Source organism: Blennius ocellaris (assembly GCF_963422515.1).
Source record: "Blennius ocellaris genome assembly, chromosome: 11".
NCBI lineage: Eukaryota > Metazoa > Chordata > Actinopteri > Blenniiformes > Blenniidae > Blennius > Blennius ocellaris.
Genome location: NC_137660.1, coordinates 388747 through 410483, shown reverse-complemented (window position 1 = coordinate 410483; position 21737 = coordinate 388747). Strand labels below are relative to the sequence as shown.

General features: G+C 46.8%; 1 protein-coding gene across 3 annotated transcripts in view; it reads right to left on the bottom strand.

The window, feature by feature from the left end:
• The window catches only part of bcar1 (BCAR1 scaffold protein, Cas family member), a 115762-nt gene extending 95267 nt beyond the window's left edge, over nucleotides 1-20495 (bottom strand). For all 3 annotated transcript variants that reach the window (XM_080504259.1, XM_080504261.1, XM_080504260.1), the window contains exon 1: nucleotides 20236-20495. In XM_080504259.1, coding sequence (XP_080360385.1) covers nucleotides 20236-20247 — 12 coding nt within the window. In that variant the 5' untranslated portion in view covers nucleotides 20248-20495. The remainder of the gene's footprint in view (nucleotides 1-20235) is intronic.
• Nucleotides 20496-21737: the final 1242 nt, after the last annotated feature.

The following is a 21737-nucleotide window of genomic DNA, read 5'->3' as shown; positions in this document are numbered from 1 at the left end:
GAAGTTACTGCAGTTGTCAAATATAACGCCGATATGACGGAATCCAAAGCATCATGAATGTGATACACAGGCAAGGCAAAGCCTTACCATCCTCTGGGCAACATGCATGTTTGTAATAAATGTAATGACGTTCAGCCTGAAGAATTTAGTTTGAGCTGATTTAAAGTAGCACCATCAGAATAATCCAAAAGAAGTGCCTAAACAGGGACCTGGTGTTTCCTTACATAAGACCTGGAGGGACTCTTACATCGTGACCCAATTTCCACTTCATAGCAGTGAGGTCAACAATGTGTTGGAGGGACATGCACGCACATACACACACGCGCACGCGCGCACACACACACACACACACACACACACACACACACACACACACACACACACACACACACACACACACACACACACACACACACACACACACACACACACACGTCCCCTCTGTCTGGGAGCGCTGGTTGCGACCAGGCACGTGGAGAGCAGGACGGCGTTCCAGGACGGCGTTCCAGCAGCTCCAGGAGGAAAAGGCCTGAAACAGCTACTGAAACAATCTCAGCTACACATTCCAATCAACACCTTATGTCCACTTTTCCCACAAATCCAAACGCTAAAATGTTTGGAGTCGTCATGTGGTTAATTTCCAAACAACTGAATTAGATATGGAATGGAAACAATCCTTCCTCACTTCCAGACAGAATGAATTACTCTACCAACTTGTTTAACAACCACAGACTTCTACAGCTGCCAACAATGTCGAACTGCAGCTGGGAAAATACAACACTTGGTATGAATTGAGTAAACAGATATTTTTAGCAGCAGCAGCAAGCAAGAACAAAGTGAGATTATACAACAAAAGATGTGGCAGATTGGTGACAGCAAGTTTTAGAATACAACAAAGAAGTAAATCAAAGTTGTAGCTTTCAACTGTAGGTAACAATGATTGGGATCTCTAGCAAATGCTCATTTTAGCTTCTTCACTTCTTCTGCAGACAAATGGAAGTTGCAGCTCTGCTGTATTGCTCATATTGGAAATGACTGTTTTGACTGTCACTGGAGGTGAAAGCCCCATGAACAGTTGGACGTTTTCCAGTGGACGGTTTGTGTCTGTTTATACAACAATGGTGCTCAGAGCCAGTGGCGCCGCCAGCTGAAATGCTGGACGCACTGTGTGTACAAGCTCTTTGAAGGTGTGAAACAAATGAATATTGTAAAGGGGTGTTTGTTTCCGTCTCTGCCTGGTACGTCACCTGAACGTCTTGCTACCTGGACTACCAACCATGATCAACATATCCAGACACCAATGGTCCTGGTTAATGGTAATACGAAGCAGATCATCATCTGGCTGGTTCAACCCAGACCTGCCTTCACATGAAAGGGGCGGAGTTTGCAGCATCTGACCAATCACACACACACAGAAATCCTGCAGCGCAGATTACAGATTTCTAAAGGAGCAGTTATTGTCGGATAAAATGAAGAATTAAAACACATTAGTTTTTAGTTTAGATTCTATATCCAGTTGTTTTGAGGCTGAGTTTCTCTTGTGTTGGAGTATTAATTCATCACCGTGACGACAGTAGTAGTTTCGTGCAGTTCTGGCAGGTGTGATCATGAAACTCATTATCACAGATCAACCAGCTTGGAACAAGTCAAGAACAAAAACATCTTTCAAAGCCTCAGTGACCAGGACGTATTTTAGTCAATCCAAAAGATCTCTACATTAATTTCTCTCTCCGCTGCATCTCAGCACGGAACCCGCACACATTGAAGAATGGGTGGGTTCATTGTAAAGAGATGTGGAGCTCTGACCTCTCATCCACAACTTCTTCTGCCCCAGAGCAGGTTAGACATTCATGGTCAGTTGCTGAGGTGATTTATCCTGGTGTGACCGTCGTAGTACAGAAAGTCAGGGCTAAACCTCGAAGTTATCTCGATAAGAGAAAATGCAGCATCGTAGTACAGGCCTCCTGTCAGGCGACGCTTGTGTTCATCGACAAAGGTTCACCAAATCAAGCTTCATTTGAAAAAGTCTAACAGCTCATGTTCATGGCCCCATCCTGTTTTGTTCTAACATGACGTGTGGTCAAAAGCAACGTCCTGTTCAGTCAATGGTTTCTGCAATCTGAAGGGAAGTGATTGCTATGTGTGCATGATGGTTCACCACTAACTCACACTCGCTTTGGGGTTCACAGGAGCTGTACCACAAAGCTGACAAGGCAATTTGTTTTTTGCTTTTCCGGATTACTTTGGAACATTTTCCTAATTTCACAGTCATTTGTCACAAAGACAAAATAAGTTAGTTAGTTAGTTAGTTCGCTAGCTAGCTTAATAATGCGCTATGTTGGATTTCTTGAGTACGAGTAGCAGCAGTATTCTCTTCTGTGTCTTCTTCTGCACTTTTAGTGTATTTGGCGAGTCACAGCACCCCCTAAAGGCCTGCTATATGTACTACATTATGATGAGCAGTGTTCATAGTGACATGTGGATGGAATCTTTTATTAGAACGGCAGGGAGAAATAAGATCCTTTTGGCTCATGTAGACGGGGTCTTAGTCAGAGCATTTTCAAAATGTTCTACGTTCCACAAAAAGTTACATTTTCAATGGGTCTGAGCGCCATTGGAGTGTAAATGGACACCCAAAACACAACGTGGTTTTTGCATTTTCATTGTCTGTCTGTTTTGGCCCACAGCGAAATGGCTTGTGAATGGATTTTTCACTATGTTGCACCATATTTAGTCCCAAAATCCTACTAGGTTCATGTCACAGGGGTTGATGTGAAAACAATCACAGTTCAGATGTAATTGACCTCCAGATTCCCTGCCATCATTCCTAACAAGCAATGAAGCAATGTAAAAGTAGATTTATTTGAGGGAAATAAATGAACCTAACTAAACCAAAAGGTTCCACTCAGAAGTCCAAATACCAAAAAACCCATATCAGTGGCACGGTTTTTAAACTCTGACAGAATCCTGTATTCTCTCTCTTCACATGCCCAGAGCTTTACACATTAGCCAACTATTGGCACACACATGCTTGAAGAATTGTAGGAGCTTGAGCTGATGAGCAGCACCATTTCTCCAGCAGTTAGCAGAAAATTTGTGTAAAAGCATGACTCAGCAGAAACTTCACTGACGTTGTCTCTGCGGCTCATTGAAATGCAGAATTTCAAAAGACCACACAGATGTCCTGTAACCTGGACACACAATAGGAGAATCAAATGCTCTGAGGCCACTGCATGCAATGTGTGCACGTTTGTCCAGGAAGCTAGAAATATTGAATTATCTCTGTTAAATGGGTATAAAAAAAATCACTTGGAATTTTCCAAAACGAAAGCAAAAGAAGTCCAAAAAGATGGTGATGTAAGGGTGGGACACAATAAGAAGGCCTCGTTCAGAGAAACGCCACCCAATTCAGATGGTTTTGCTCAAGTTAAAGCTCCAATTCTGATGTGTTCACACCAGATCCAGGCCTCCATCATATGTGAGACCAATTCAGTTATTTTTATACATGCGACTGATTCGTCATTGACACGTGACTGAAAATGTTAAAAGCTGTCAAACGCTGTGCTCTATTTTTTCCTCACCCTCCTTCTTTCCCTCATCATGTTGTCTAGATTTTGTCGGCTCATATTTAACAACCACTTGAAGATTGATCTACACAAGCTAACCAGTGTTGCCAAATATAGCGGTATCCCCCAATGGGGAGCCAAACGTTCTTACCTTTAAAATGTATTTTGTGCATCTGTGTGTTTATGAGGTGTTCTTTATTACACATAGAACAGTTTGAAGATGATTCCTACACAGGCCGAGATTTGAACTGGTTTTTAATGAGGTGTGTGGGTTTCACATTGTTTGGGCTGGAAACTGAGTCATATCTGGCAACCCTGGTGCCGACCAGCATGTCATGTGTAAATAGCGTGATCGGCGTGACTTCACGTCATCTTCTGCGCCCTGGGACCTGAAACATCCGGTTCACACGGCCCGTCGTGTTTGATCACACAAATAAAATGGGGTCCTGCAAAAAAATGCAACGGAGCATCCAGACCTGCAGTGTGAACGGAGCATCCAGACCTGCAGTGTGAACGGAGCATCCAGACCTGCAGTGTGAACGGAGCATCCAGACCTGCAGTGTGAACGGAGCATCCAGACCTGCAGTGTGAACGGAGCATCCAGACCTGCAGTGTGAACGGAGCATCCAGACCTGCAGTGTGAACGGAGCATCCAGACCTGCAGTGTGAACGGAGCATCCAGACCTGCAGTGTGAACGGAGCATCCAGACCTGCAGTGTGAACGGAGCCTAGGTGCCAGTGAGAGTAGAATGGCACAATGTCACTGGAGCATTGTTACCCAGATGACAAAAGTCAATTACGAGGCAAGAGCATCATGTGAAACCTGATCTGTGCTTGATGAGGTAATGTTCTATTCCCCAGCAGGCGGAGTGACTCCGGTCTGGGAGGGAACCTGAAGTGTTCCAGTGAAGGCTCATGGTCACATGGTGACTGCAGACACATTCAGTGGATCTGAATATGGAAAGTCAGCTCAGATTGAACAAGATACTCCAAAAGACTACAAAATGCACATGATCAGTTTGTGAAATTCAACAAAGGCTGCAGCGTGTGACGTGTGGAAATGAATGGGGGGTGGGGGGGGGGGGGGGGGGGGCAATCCAGAAGAGGGAGGGTGAAAATGGAAACGGTGCAAGGGGGGAAATCAAGGCTTACATCTTTCATTCTGATCACAGTAATCTCTACCTCCTCACATCATTAATCTCTCTCCATCTTTCCCTTTTCTCCTCCATCCATTTGCCATTTCATTATCCTCTTCTCGTTCTATTGTGGTTCTCCGTCCTCCGCCCCTCCCCTCTGTGCTTCTGCCTCCACTGCCTCTGAGCAGAGTGTAAATCATCCAATCACTGCTGATGTAGGTCTCATCATGACAGAAGGCAAAGGTCAAGAGCAGACAAAGTGGGCTGAGGCATGTCCAGGCGGGGGGGGGATGGAGAGAAGCTACTGGAGCTTTACAATGAGATGAGATGGCTCTGATCAACCCTTCTTTCTAACAGGTCCAACATTGTTTCTCAGATTTGTCCAGTTGAAAAATGGCCTGGGACTAAATAATACAACGTACACCATTGAATCGATCCCACCACTGAGTGAATGCACGCACTGACACGTTCACGTTGATTACTCAATTTCAGAAAAAAAGAATGTATTCAATCATGTTATATGTTGACGTTACAACACAGAACATTTGGGAAGGTTCCTTTTAGTTCTTAATATCCTGATCGTACCTCATAATGTTCAATGCGAGCCATGTTATGTCCTGTTAATGAATTGAAAGGAAGCGTTGAATGTTCATGGTCCTGGAGGGCAGCAGGAGGCGACTGAAGGAACCTCCTGGGACTGAGAAGATAGAGTGAAGGAACCTCCTGGGACTGAAAAGATAAGAGTGAAGGAACCTCCTGGGACTGAGAAGATAGAGTGAAGGAACCTCCTGGGACTGAGAAGATAGAGTGAAGGAACCTCCTGGGACTGAGAAGATAGAGTGAAGGAACCTCCTGGGACTGAGAAGATAGAGTGAAGGAACCTCCTGGGACTGAAAAGATAAGAGTGAAGGAACCTCCTGGGACTGAGAAGATAGAGTGAAGGAACCTCCTGGGACTGAGAAGATAGAGTGAAGGAACCTCCTGGGACTGAGAAGATAGAGTGAAGGAACCTCCTGGGACTGAGAAGATAGAGTGAAGGAACCTCCTGGGACTGAGAAGATAAGAGTGAAGGAACCTCCTGGGACTGAAAAGATAAGAGTGAAGGAACCTCCTGGGACTGAGAAGATAGAGTGAAGGAACCTCCTGGGACTGAGAAGATAGAGTGAAGGAACCTCCTGGGACTGAAAAGATAAGAGTGAAGGAACCTCCTGGGACTGAGAAGATAGAGTGAAGGAACCTCCTGGGACTGAGAAGATAGAGTGAAGGAACCTCCTTGGACTGAAAAGATAGAGTGAAGGAACCTCCTGGGACTGAGAAGATAGAGTGAAGGAACCTCCTGGGACTGAGAAGATAGAGTGAAGGAACCTCCTGGGACTGAGAAGATAGAGTGAAGGAACCTCCTGGGACTGAGAAGCCAGTCAGGCCTCGTTCACACCACAAGTTGTCCCAAGCAAACGGATGTTTGGTCCGGCGGAGAGAAAGATTCAGCTCAAAACGTGTGGAAAGGAGCACCGTGTGTGCATAATATGCAATAATGAATTTGATGATAATCAAAGCAATCCAATTCTATGGTACCACCTTAAAGCTAAGCGTGTGGCTGTGAGCACAGAGCGAAGGTGAAGGATGTTGCTGCCACCTTTTAAAATTACACACGCAATTGTTGATATTAGGATTTGAAGAAAATGCTGCTACTTGTGCCAAACACTGAAATATGTTAATCACATTAATTACATATTTCCTAATCATATAAATAGCTGTTTATCAAATACCGCTACTAATTAAATATAAATATTTTTAGACACTTAGTAGAAGTATATTGAATCAAAAAGCATCAAACAGTTAGAAAACAGCTTATAGTCACACACAATGAGTTACAATGTGTGACCGGCCAGCGGTGGTGAGGCTGATGTGTGACCGGTCAGTGGTGGTGAGGCTGAGGTGTGACCGGTCAGTGGTGGTGAGGCTGAGGTGTGACCGGTCAGTGGTGGTGAGGCTGAGGTGTGACCGGCCAGCGGTGGTGAGGCTGAGGTGTGACTGGTCAGTGGTGGTGAGGCTGATGTGTGACCGGCCAGCGGTGGTGAGGCTGATGTGTGACCGGCCAGCGGTGGTGAGGCTGATGTGTGACCGGCCAGCGGTGGTGAGGCTGATGTGTGACCGGTCAGTGGTGGTGAGGCTGAGGTGTGACCGGTCAGCGGTGGTGAGGCTGATGTGTGACCGGTCAGTGGTGGTGAGGCTGAGGTGTGACCGGCCAGCGGTGGTGAGGCTGAGGTGTGACTGGTCAGCGGTGGTGAGGCTGATGTGTGACCGGCCAGCGGTGGTGAGGCTGAGGTGTGACTGGTCAGCGGTGGTGAGGCTGAGGTGTGACCGGCCAGCGGTGGTGAGGCTGAGGTGTGACCGGCCAGCGGTGGTGAGGCTGAGGTGTGACCGGTCAGCGGTGGTGAGGCTGAGGTGTGACCGGCCAGCGGTGGTGAGGCTGAGGTGTGACTGGCCAGTGGTGGTGCGGCTGAGGTGTGACTGGTCAGCGGTGGTGAGGCTGAGGTGTGACCGGCCAGCGGTGGTGAGGCTGAGGTGTGACCGGCCAGCGGTGGTGAGGCTGATGTGTGACCGGCCAGCGGTGGTGAGGCTGATGTGTGACCGGCCAGCGGTGGTGAGGCTGATGTGTGACCGGTCAGCGGTGGTGAGGCTGATGTGTGACCGGTCAGTGGTGGTGAGGCTGAGGTGTGACCGGCCAGCGGTGGTGAGGCTGATGTGTGACCGGTCAGCGGTGGTGAGGCTGATGTGTGACCGGTCAGTGGTGGTGAGGCTGAGGTGTGACTGGTCAGCGGTGGTGAGGCTGAGGTGTGACCGGCCAGCGGTGGTGAGGCTGAGGTGTGACCGGCCAGCGGTGGTGAGGCTGATGTGTGACTGGTCAGTGGTGGTGAGGCTGAGGTGTGACTGGTCAGCGGTGGTGAGGCTGATGTGTGACCGGCCAGCGGTGGTGAGGCTGAGGTGTGACTGGTCAGTGGTGGTGAGGCTGATGTGTGACCGGCCAGCGGTGGTGAGGCTGAGGTGTGACCGGCCAGTTGGAGGACCAGCTGCAGGACCAGCTGGAGGACCAGCTGCAGGACCAGTTGGAGGACCAGCTGCAGGACCAGCTGGAGGACCAGCTGCAGGACCAGTTGGAGGACCAGCTGCAGGACCAGCTGGAGGACCAGCTGCAGGACCAGTTGGAGGACCAGCTGCAGGACCAGCTGGAGGACCAGCTGTTCCCTGGAGACGGTTCTTTTTCACACCTCAAGGTTCAGCGCACTGTGTAATGAGGACAGCTGTTACCTGTCTCCTCTCCTGCTTCTGTGTGTGTGTGTGAGTGTGTGTGTGTGTGTGTGTGTGTGTGTGTGTGTGTGTGTGTGTGTGTGTGTGTGTGTGTGTGTGTGTGTGTGTGTGTGTGTGTGAGCAGCAGAGAGCAACAACAGGCTGCAGTGTCACTCTCTGTTCACCATGATGAGGTAACATTTATGTACCAAAGGTGAAAAGAAGACTGACAATCTGTACAAATTCCTGCATTAACATCATTTCACTGCTGTCACAAGCAGGGATCAATTCCATTTACCTGGAAAGAAAGTTGTCAGATCATTTGTAAAGTGTATCAAAACACTTTCAAATTGTAGAAACAGCAAGAATGTGTATTTGTATTGTATTAGAAATCTAACTAGGCAGTGCAAAAGCTTGATTTATGATTGTAGAACAAGTGAGTGGACACCAGATAGTGCAAATAGCTTGTATGTTAAGGTGAATTCAACAACTGAGATCAAAGCACTGCTAAATATGCACGTGTAGAAGAACTGTGTACTGTGGTCATGGTGCGCTTGAGCAGGGGTAGCACTTTCAAAACGTTTTGTTTTCCTGCGTTGCCATGTGGAAAGTTGGAGTGTTTTACAAAAGTTGTACCTTGGGAGCCGTTTTCAAAAAGTTCTCCATCCTCAGAAAACAACCTCATCTTCCCAAAACAATTACACACCTCTATCACTGATTTCATTTAATACTTATTTCCATGTCCACTTTTCAGTAAAAACACATTCTGCATCTGTCAGTGTTTATTCACACTTGTGATCCAAAAAGGTTTGCTTTCCCAGCAAACAGTTGTTAAAGTCAAACTACAAACACACCATGGTGTATGAACTCTAAATGAAGCCGCTGTGTGTGAGGAAGAGGACTGAAGCAGTGTCCTCATGGAGCAACGAGGAGCAGAGGGCTGCAGTGGAGGTGAAGGGCACAGACAAGGTCAGACTCAGCCAACCAGCTTCCAGCTAATCATGAAAACACTCCCACATGTTGCTGACACATCGGATCCTCAGTCACCGCAGGGTTTTTACTGATTTGTACACAGGATGGAATAGAAGATGTAACTCAGCCTGTTCAGCAATAACAGGTTTTCTTCGTGTGGCTTCAGCATCGCTCACAGTCATTGATCAGCAACACGTGCAAAACACTGCAGGCACTTTGTGCAATGAGGCAGGTTATAGTACTAACGGCTCATTAAGTGTACATTTAAATAGTGTGTGTGTGTGTGTGTGTGTGTGTGCACAGACACACACTGCATCTGTCAATAAGTCTTGCTTTGCAGTCCAGATCAAAGCATGTCATCAATAAAGACCAAAGCATTTCATCAGCGATCCACTGGTGGCTTTGTATTGTTTGTATTGTGAAGTTGCTTGAGGAAATACTTAAATACTTCATGTTTACGTGGGAGTTCAAAAACGTTTTGAGTGGAAAGATGAATGCAGATGATACTATTGTCTGTATGGGTCGACCTTTCTTCTTTTATATAATTCTTCTCTACATTGCTCCTTTTCTGGACCCTAACTCCCTAAAGGCCCTGCAATATTTTAAAAATGATGTCAGTTTACATGAAATGGCAGAAACATTGAAAATGATGTGGCCAACACGCCCGACCACTCGTTGGAGCTGTTGGTTGTCCTTGTAATGAAGCCACACAGAACAATACAAACATTTACGATGAAGGGACAGACATCCGTTTGGACAAACGACCAAGAAACACGCAGTAGCAGCGTTTCAGAAAAGGTGCGTTTTCCCCCATTTCCAGGAAGACAGAGTCAGAGTCGGTGTAAATGACCCCAAAACACAACGAAAGTGAAAAACCAACATGTTAGGTTAGATTTCCTGTTTGAAAGACAAACCAACATATTAACTGCATTTAGTGGAGTGAACATGCAAACGTGTGGCTGTTTTGCTGCTTCACTCTTGACCACTGGAGACTAATTCATGCAGGAAGCTCGTGAATTTGTCAAAATAAGAGCCTGCAGTCAATCACACAAAGAGCCGATCATGGTGTAATAATTATAAGAAGAAGAACAATACTCCTGGGGGTGCACCGATGCTCGTATCGGGTTTCAGGTCCGATACAACCTGGTGAGTAACGTGACGTCTTCCGTCAGCAGCAGGTTGACAAAAGACAAAAGACATTTGTCCCAGCAGACTTCCTCTGATGTTCCTCACTGGTTGTCCAGTGCATCAGGAGGATTTGACTTCAAGCCGTGCTACATGCTACATGCTAAAGAGGTTGAGGGCTCACACACCAGCGATGCTCCATGATAAGCTTGATTAAAGTCTGACTGATGTGAGACCAGGGTTGCTTTGTGCCACACACAAGCTCCATTGCTGCTCAGCCTAATTTATCCTCCAAACTTAAACATTGAAACATTCGTCCACACACTGATTCCCTCTCAGGCCTCGGCTTCTGCACAGCTCCCGCTACATGTCTGCTCTCATGGCCACCCATGCATTTCTCTCCATACCAATGCAACGCAGACCCTCCGGTTGCCCCGGCAACGCCCTGCTGAACACATTCACAGCCAGCGGAAACTGAAAGTGTGTGTGTGTGTGTACAAGTGTGATGATTAATAAGTGAACGACTGACCATACTGTGTACACACACACACACACACACACACACACACACACACACACACACACACACACACACACACACACACACACACACACACACACACACACACACACACACACACACACACACACACACACACACACACACACACACACACACACACACACACACACACGTCCCCTCTGTCTGGGAGCGCTGGTTGCTGGTGCATGTTATATATTCAACACTATTAGCAGGTAATCATAAAGAATATAGTACGTAGGGATCGGGCCGATCCAATCCAGTATCAGTTTCGGTTCCAATATCAACGTAATTCACGGATTGGACATTTCTGATCCAACCTGCAGAGATTTCTGATTCATGAAGCCTCTCCTGCTTTACTGTTGCTGAAACCAGTCCTCAGTGTTTCCCTGCTGCTCTGCTGGCTGCAAACTGTGGACTGGATTCCTGAAGGGAGGCGGGTCTCAATGAGATGCGGAGTAATTAGTCAAGAAATGCATTCCACAGTTTGGAGGTGGAGGCTAGGGAAGTAGCATTGTGCTGTCCAACTAACTTTTCATGACAACATGTTGCTGTTTGGACATATTTTACGCTCAAAACACTGCAAAGCATCAACGTGTATGTTTACAAGGCCGTTGTATATTGAGGCGCTGCTCTGCAGCCCTACGTCACGGCTCCTCCAGGCTGCAGCAGGCAAGTCACACCTCGTCCTCCTCCACCCTAAACTCCCTGAAGTAGTCCCAATGGGTGGAGCTGCGTCCTCCTCCACCCTAAACTCCCTGAAGTAGTCCCAATGGGTGGAGCTGCGTCCTCCTCCACCCTAAACTCCCTGAAGTAGTCCCAATGGGTGGAGCTGCGTCCTCCTCCACCCTAAACTCCCTGAAGTAGTCCCAATGGGTGGAGCTGCGTCCTCCTCCACCCTAAACTCCCTGAAGTAGTCCCAATGGGTGGAGCTGCGTCTTCCTCCACCCTAAACTCCCTGAAGTAGTCCCAATGGGTGGAGCTGCGTCCTCCTCCACCCTAAACTCCCTGAAGTAGTCCCAATGGGTGGAGCTGCGTCTTCCTCCACCCTAAACTCCCTGAAGTAGTCCCAATGGGTGGAGCTGCGTCCTCCTCCACCCTAAACTCCCTGAAGTAGTCCCAATGGGTGGAGCTGCGTCCTCCTCCACCCTAAACTCCCTGAAGTAGTCCCAATGGGTGGAGCTGCGTCCTCCTCCACCCTAAACTCCCTGAAGTAGTCCCAATGGGTGGAGCTGCGTCTTCCTCCACCCTAAACTCCCTGAAGTAGTCCCAATGGGTGGAGCTGCGTCCTCCTCCACCCTAAACTCCCTGAAGTAGTCCCAATGGGTGGAGCTGCGTCCTCCTCCACCCTAAACTCCCTGAAGTAGTCCCAATGGGTGGAGCTGCGTCCTCCTCCACCCTAAACTCCCTGAAGTAGTCCCAATGGGTGGAGCTGCGTCCTCCTCCACCCTAAACTCCCTGAAGTAGTCCCAATGGGTGGAGCTGCGTCTTCCTCCACCCTAAACTCCCTGAAGTAGTCCCAATGGGTGGAGCTGCGTCCTCCTCCACCCTAAACTCCCTGAAGTAGTCCCAATGGGTGGAGCTGCGTCGTCACTCAGACCCTCACATTGTCCACATGGTTTATAGAACTAGTTTATTAGAGACCATGACGTCACTCAGACCCCCACATTGTCCACATGGTTTATAGAACTAGTTTATTAGAGACCATGACATCACTCAGACCCCCACATTGTCCACATGGTTTATAGAACTAGTTTATTAGAGACCATGACGTCACTCAGACCCCCACATTGTCCACATGGTTTATAGAACTAGTTTATTAGAGACCATGACGTCACTCAGACCCTCACATTGTCCACATGGTTTATAGAACTAGTTTATTAGAGACCATGGTCACTCAGACCCTCACATTGTCCACATGGTTTATAGAACTAGTTTATTAGAGACCATGACGTCACTCAGACCCTCACATTGTCCACATGGTTTATAGAACTAGTTTATTAGAGACCATGACGTCACTCAGACCCCCACATTGTCCACATGGTTTATAGAACTAGTTTATTAGAGACCATGACGTCACTCAGACCCCCACATTGTCCACATGGTTTATAGAACTAGTTTATTAGAGACCATGACGTCACTCAGACCCCCACATTGTCCACATGGTTTATAGAACTAGTTTATTAGAGACCATGACGTCACTCAGACCCTCACATTGTCCACATGGTTTATAGAACTAGTTTATTAGAGACCATGACGTCACTCAGACCCTCACATTGTCCACATGGTTTATAGAACTAGTTTATTAGAGACCATGACGTCACTCAGACCCTCACATTGTCCACATGGTTTATAGAACTAGTTTATTAGAGACCATGACGTCACTCAGACCCTCACATTGTCCACATGGTTTATAGAACTAGTTTATTAGAGACCATGACGTCACTCAGACCCTCACATTGTCCACATGGTTTATAGAACTAGTTTATTAGAGACCATGACGTCACTCAGACCCCCACATTGTCCACATGGTTTATAGAACTAGTTTATTAGAGACCATGGCGTCACTCAGACCCTCACATTGTCCACATGGTTTATAGAACTAGTTTATTAGAGACCATGACGTCACTCAGACCCTCACATTGTCCACATGGTTTATAGAACTAGTTTATTAGAGACCATGACGTCACTCAGACCCTCACATTGTCCACATGGTTTATAGAACTAGTTTATTAGAGACCATGACGTCACTCAGACCCCCACATTGTCCACATGGTTTATAGAACTAGTTTATTAGAGACCATGACGTCACTCAGACCCCCACATTGTCCACATGGTTTATAGAACTAGTTTATTAGAGACCATGACGTCACTCAGACCCCCACATTGTCCACATGGTTTATAGAACTAGTTTATTAGAGACCATGACGTCACTCACACCCTCACATTGTCCACATGGTTTATAGAACTAGTTTATTAGAGACCATGACGTCACTCACACCCTCACATTGTCCACATGGTTTATAGAACTAGTTTATTAGAGACCATGACGTCACTCACACCCTCACATTGTCCACATGGTTTATAGAACTAGTTTATTAGAGACCATGGCGTCACTCAGACCCTCACATTGTCCACATGGTTTATAGAACTAGTTTATTAGAGACCATGACGTCACTCAGACCCTCACATTGTCCACATGGTTTATAGAACTAGTTTATTAGAGACCATGACGTCACTCAGACCCTCACATTGTCCACATGGTTTATAGAACTAGTTTATTAGAGACCATGACGTCACTCAGACCCCCACATTGTCCACATGGTTTATAGAACTAGTTTATTAGAGACCATGACGTCACTCAGACCCCCACATTGTCCACATGGTTTATAGAACTAGTTTATTAGAGACCATGACGTCACTCAGACCCTCACATTGTCCACATGGTTTATAGAACTAGTTTATTAGAGACCATGACGTCACTCAGACCCCCACATTGTCCACATGGTTTATAGAACTAGTTTATTAGAGACCATGACGTCACTCAGACCCTCACATTGTCCACATGGTTTATAGAACTAGTTTATTAGAGACCATGACGTCACTCAGACCCTCACATTGTCCACATGGTTTATAGAACTAGTTTATTAGAGACCATGACATCACTCAGACCCCCACATTGTCCACATGGTTTATAGAACTAGTTTATTAGAGACCATGACATCACTCAGACCCTCACATTGTCCACATGGTTTATAGAACTAGTTTATTAGAGACCATGACGTCACTCAGACCCCCACATTGTCCACATGGTTTATAGAACTAGTTTATTAGAGACCATGACGTCACTCAGACCCTCACATTGTCCACATGGTTTATAGAACTAGTTTATTAGAGACCATGACGTCACTCAGACCCTCACATTGTCCACATGGTTTATAGAACTAGTTTATTAGAGACCATGACGTCACCCAGACCCTCACATTGTCCACATGGTTTATAGAACTAGTTTATTAGAGACCATGACGTCACTCAGACCCCCACATTGTCCACATGGTTTATAGAACTAGTTTATTAGAGACCATGACGTCACTCAGACCCTCACATTGTCCACATGGTTTATAGAACTAGTTTATTAGAGACCATGATGTCACTCAGACCCTCACATTGTCCACATGGTTTATAGAACTAGTTTATTAGAGACCATGACGTCACTCAGACCCTCACATTGTCCACATGGTTTATAGAACTAGTTTATTAGAGACCATGGCGTCACTCAGACCCTCACATTGTCCACATGGTTTATAGAACTAGTTTATTAGAGACCATGACGTCACTCAGACCCTCACATTGTCCACATGGTTTATAGAACTAGTTTATTAGAGACCATGACGTCACTCAGACCCTCACATTGTCCACATGGTTTATAGAACTAGTTTATTAGAGACCATGACGTCACTCAGACCCTCACATTGTCCACATGGTTTATAGAACTAGTTTATTAGAGACCATGACGTCACTCAGACCCCCACATTGTCCACATGGTTTATAGAACTAGTTTATTAGAGACCATGACGTCACTCAGACCCCCACATTGTCCACATGGTTTATAGAACTAGTTTATTAGAGACCATGACGTCACTCAGACCCTCACATTGTCCACATGGTTTATAGAACTAGTTTATTAGAGACCATGACGTCACTCAGACCCTCACATTGTCCACATGGTTTATAGAACTAGTTTATTAGAGACCATGACGTCACTCAGACCCCCACATTGTCCACATGGTTTATAGAACTAGTTTATTAGAGACCATGACGTCACTCAGACCCCCACATTGTCCACATGGTTTATAGAACTAGTTTATTAGAGACCATGACGTCACTCAGACCCCCACATTGTCCACATGGTTTATAGAACTAGTTTATTAGAGACCATGGTCACTCAGACCCTCACATTGTCCACATGGTTTATAGAACTAGTTTATTAGAGACCATGACGTCACTCAGACCCTCACATTGTCCACATGGTTTATAGAACTAGTTTATTAGAGGCCATGACGTCACTCAGACCCTCACATTGTCCACATGGTTTATAGAACTAGTTTATTAGAGACCATGACGTCACTCAGACCCCCACATTGTCCACATGGTTTATAGAACTAGTTTATTAGAGACCATGACGTCACTCAGACCCCCACATTGTCCACATGGTTTATAGAACTAGTTTATTAGAGACCATGACGTCACCCAGACCCCCACATTGTCCACATGGTTTATAGAACTAGTTTATTAGAGACCATGACATCACTCAGACCCTCACATTGTCCACATGGTTTATAGAACTAGTTTATTAGAGACCATGACATCACTCAGACCCTCACATTGTCCACATGGTTTATAGAACTAGTTTATTAGAGACCATGACGTCACTCAGACCCCCACATTGTCCACATGGTTTATAGAACTAGTTTATTAGAGACCATGACGTCACTCAGACCCCCACATTGTCCACATGGTTTATAGAACTAGTTTATTAGAGACCATGACGTCACTCAGACCCCCACATTGTCCACATGGTTTATAGAACTAGTTTATTAGAGACCATGACGTCACTCAGACCCTCACATTGTCCACATGGTTTATAGAACTAGTTTATTAGAGACCATGACGTCACTCAGACCCTCACATTGTCCACATGGTTTATAGAACTAGTTTATTAGAGACCATGACGTCACTCAGACCCTCACATTGTCCACATGGTTTATAGAACTAGTTTATTAGAGACCATGACGTCACTCAGACCCCCACATTGTCCACATGGTTTATAGAACTAGTTTATTAGAGACCATGACGTCACTCAGACCCTCACATTGTCCACATGGTTTATAGAACTAGTTTATTAGAGACCATGACGTCACTCAGACCCTCACATTGTCCACATGGTTTATAGAACTAGTTTATTAGAGACCATGACGTCACTCAGACCCTCACATTGTCCACATGGTTTATAGAACTAGTTTATTAGAGACCATGACGTCACTCAGACCCCCACATTGTCCACATGGTTTATAGAACTAGTTTATTAGAGACCATGACGTCACTCAGACCCCCACATTGTCCACATGGTTTATAGAACTAGTTTATTAGAGACCATGACGTCACTCAGACCCCCACATTGTCCACATGGTTTATAGAACTAGTTTATTAGAGACCATGACGTCACTCAGACCCTCACATTGTCCACATGGTTTATAGAACTAGTTTATTAGAGACCATGACGTCACTCAGACCCCCACATTGTCCACATGGTTTATAGAACTAGTTTATTAGAGACCATGACGTCACTCAGACCCTCACATTGTCCACATGGTTTATAGAACTAGTTTATTAGAGACCATGACGTCACTCAGACCCTCACATTGTCCACATGGTTTATAGAACTAGTTTATTAGAGACCATGACGTCACTCAGACCCTCACATTGTCCACATGGTTTATAGAACTAGTTTATTAGAGACCATGACGTCACTCAGACCCTCACATTGTCCACATGGTTTATAGAACTAGTTTATTAGAGACCATGACGTCACTCAGACCCTCACATTGTCCACATGGTTTATAGAACTAGTTTATTAGAGACCATGACGTCACTCAGACCCCCACATTGTCCACATGGTTTATAGAACTAGTTTATTAGAGACCATGACGTCACTCAGACCCTCACATTGTCCACATGGTTTATAGAACTAGTTTATTAGAGACCATGACGTCACTCAGACCCTCACATTGTCCACATGGTTTATAGAACTAGTTTATTAGAGACCATGGTCACTCAGACCCTCACATTGTCCACATGGTTTATAGAACTAGTTTATTAGAGACCATGACGTCACTCAGACCCCCACATTGTCCACATGGTTTATAGAACTAGTTTATTAGAGACCATGACGTCACCCAGACCCTCACATTGTCCACATGGTTTATAGAGCTAGTTTATTAGAGACGATGTACCGTGCACGTAACAGTACATACAGTAAAAGCATCAGTCACCATGAGGCGTCAGAATAAAAGGATACGTTGGTTGTCGGGGTTTGGGTTAGCATCAGGGATTGTACCACATTTATTAGGTTGCAAAAAGCGTTCAGGTTTCACTAGTATCAGTAAGTTATGCAGTCACCAGGGAAAATGCTCTTGTAAGAACAGGAAGTTACAAGTTCAAAGGTGAATGCATGTGCTGCTCCAATTGGCTGAATCAGATTACACTGCTTTTTAGTTTGAAAAAATTAGTATATACATGTTTTATTAGTGTATGTAGTAATTAACCAGGCAGCAAACTATACACTTCACACATAAAAATAAACAAGATAAATAAAGCACTAATAAAAGGATTTCTTGGGGGTGCTCTGGCTATCCTATAGGGAGCTGCCTATGGTTCTGCCCAAACCACCAGGAAAGTGGTCTTTTTGCACTTTTACACCTTATTGTGTGAACAAGCCTTGGATGTGACTGCAGTGAGCTTCTCCTTATTGTATTCTTTACCAGCTTGATGATTAGATTGAGGTATGCTGAAGCAGGGAGGGACCTGAAACATGCAGGGCGCTGCATTGCCCCAGAGGAATGCAGTTTGACGCCCAGATGCAGAGCAGGCCAGCTGATTGGTGGGATGTGTTGGCGCGCAGAGCACCAAGGCTCAATGCACAGAAACATCCTTGATTGCAGTTCACTCACTTTTACATTACACGTATCAAAAAATGCCATTCATTTTCAAACTATGGTGCAGCCCATCTAGGCATATGATCATATTCCATGAACATTTGTCATAAATGGAGATTTGATTTGAACAATAGTGTTGAGGGTTGTTGTGTTGAGCCTTTATTCCTCATTTACACTACATTCACACCCGGGATGGATTCTTCAGTAGAGGCTGCACAATATCCAGCAAATCTCTCTAGTTGAACCTGTGCAGTCAACATATCGACTGGTTCAACGTGTCTGAGGTGCTCAAGTGTGGACAAAAGAAACAATCTGTAGAAATTAAGTGCAAGAGAAAGAGCAAGAAATATGCATGTCATTATTGAACACCCAACAAGATGATGAGCAGCCTCAGTCAACAAGATGAACCCAGCTGGTGAGAGCAGAAATCACAAGATCACCCTGTAGGACTGTAGTGCTCCCTGCACACTGTGCACACACTGTGCACACACTCTGCACACACTCTGCACGCTGTGCGCACACTCTGCGCACGCTGTGCACACACTGTGCGCACACTCTGCACGCTGTGCACACACTGTGCACACATTCTGCACACACTCTGCACACACTCTGCACACACTCTGCACACACTCTGTGCACACTGTGCACACACTCTGCGCACACTCTGCGCACACTCTGTGCATACTGTGTACACACTCTACACACACTCTGCACACTGTGCACACACTCTGCACACACTCTACACACTCTACACACTCTGCACACTCTGCACACTCTGCACACTCTGCACACTCTGCACACTCTGCACACTCTGCACACTCTGCACACACTCTGCGCACACTCTGCGCACACTCTACACACACTCTGCACACTGTGCACACACTCTGCACACACTCTACACACTGTGCACAAACAACACTGCACACTGTGCACACACTGTGCACACACTCTGCACACTCTACACGCACTCTACACACTGTGCACACACAACACTACACACTCTGCACACAACACTCTGCACACACAACACTCTACACACACAACACTCTACACACACAACACTCTGCACACACAACACTCTGCACACACAACACTCTGCACACACAACACTCTACACACACAACACTCTACACACACAACACTCTACACACACAACACTCTGCACACACAACACTCTGCACACACAACACTCTACACACACAACACTCTACACACACAACACTCTGCACACACAACACTCTGCACACACAACACTCTGCACACACAACACTCTGCACACACAACACTCTACACACACAACACTCTGCACACACAACACTCTGCACACACAACACTCTACACACACAACACTCTGCACACACAACACTCTGCACACACAACACTCTACACACACAACACTCTGCACACACAACACTCTACACACACAACACTCTACACACACAACACTCTGCACACACAACACTCTACACACAGACTGACATCAGGCTGGTGAAACACAACCTGAGGACTGTGATGAAGAGCAGCAGCTCCATCGCAGCCATTTCCAGCAGCCTGCATGCACAAAACAGCACAGCAGTGTAACGCGCACACACACACACACACACACACACACACACACACACACACACACACACACACACACACACACACACACACACACACACACACACACACACACACACACACACACACACACACACACACACACACACACACACACACACACACACACCAGCTGCCAATATATGTTGACAGGTCAGACCTCCCCAGAATAGCCGCGGCCTTGCCAGACAGCCTGGATGGGTAGCCTCGAACACGGTGACCTCCCAGCGTGCAGCCGCTCAGGTGGGGTGGGGTGGGGGGGGGGGGGGGCTCCAAGGCTTACTTACGGGGACAGACATCTTGCTGGCGCTGTCACTGTGCTGCTGTCCGCTGCTCCTCACGAAGCCTGGGTGGCGAGTCTCCTGTCGGCTCCTCCCGCGGCGGTCAGTCCCGCTCCAGCCGCTCCATGACGGCTTGGCCCCCGCTTCTGCTCCGTGCGGCCGCGGCTCGATCCGGCGCCCCCCTCCCCGCACGTCTTCCGCCGATATCTTTCCTGACACAGGAGGGTGGGTAGAAGCGATCGTCCTGGAGCTGTTTCACCGAGCTGTGAAGCGTTGTGGATCCGAAGCAGAGCGCCGCCCGAGCCGCGTCACAGTGCGTCCGTCCGCCCTCCACCTCCCGGAGGATCCACAGCCTTAAAGCGGCAGAGCCGCTCCGCCCAGACGCCCCCCCTCACTGTTAGCTGCAAACTACCAGCATCTCCTCCACACCGTCCACTGCAAACTACCAGAATCTCCTCCATATGGTCCACTACAAACTACCAGCATGTCCTCCACACTGTCCACTGCAAACTACCAGAATCTCCTCCATATGGTCCACTACAAACTACCAGCATGTCCTCCACACTGTCCACTGCAAACTACCAGAATCTCCTCCATATGGTCCACTACAAACTACCAGCATGTCCTCCACACTGTCCACTGCAAACTACCAGCATCCCCTTAACAATGTCCACTGCAAACTACAAGCATCTCCTCCACACTGTCCACTACAAACTACCAGCATGTCCTCCACACTGTCCACTGCAAACTACCAGCATCCCCTTAACAATGTCCACTGCAAACTACAAGCATCTCCTCCACACTGTCCACTACAAACTACCAGCATGTCCTCCACACTGTCCACTGCAAACTACCAGCATGTCCTCCAAACTGTCCACTGCAAACTACCAGCATGTCCTCCACACTGTCCACTGCAAACTACCAGCATGTCCTCCACACTGTCCACTGCAAACTACCAGCATGTCCTCCACACTGTCCACTGCAAACTACCAGCATGTCCTCCACACTGTCCACTGCAAACTACCAGCATCCCCTCCACAATGTCCACTGCAAACTACCAGCATCTCCTCCACACTGTCCACTGCAAACTACCAGCATGTCCTCCACACTGTCCACTACAAACTACCAGCCTCCCCTCCACACTGTCCACTACAAACTACCAGCATCCCCTCCACACTGTCCACTACAAACTACCAGCATGTCCTCCACACTGTCCACTACAAACTACCAGCATCTCCTCCACACTGTCCACTACAAACTACCAGCATGTCCTCCACACTGTCCACTGCAAACTACCAGCATCCCCTTAACAATGTCCACTGCAAACTACAAGCATCTCCTCCACACTGTCCACTACAAACTACCAGCATGTCCTCCACACTGTCCACTGCAAACTACCAGCATCCCCTTAACAATGTCCACTGCAAACTACAAGCATCTCCTCCACACTGTCCACTACAAACTACCAGCATGTCCTACACACTGTCCACTGCAAACTACCAGCATCC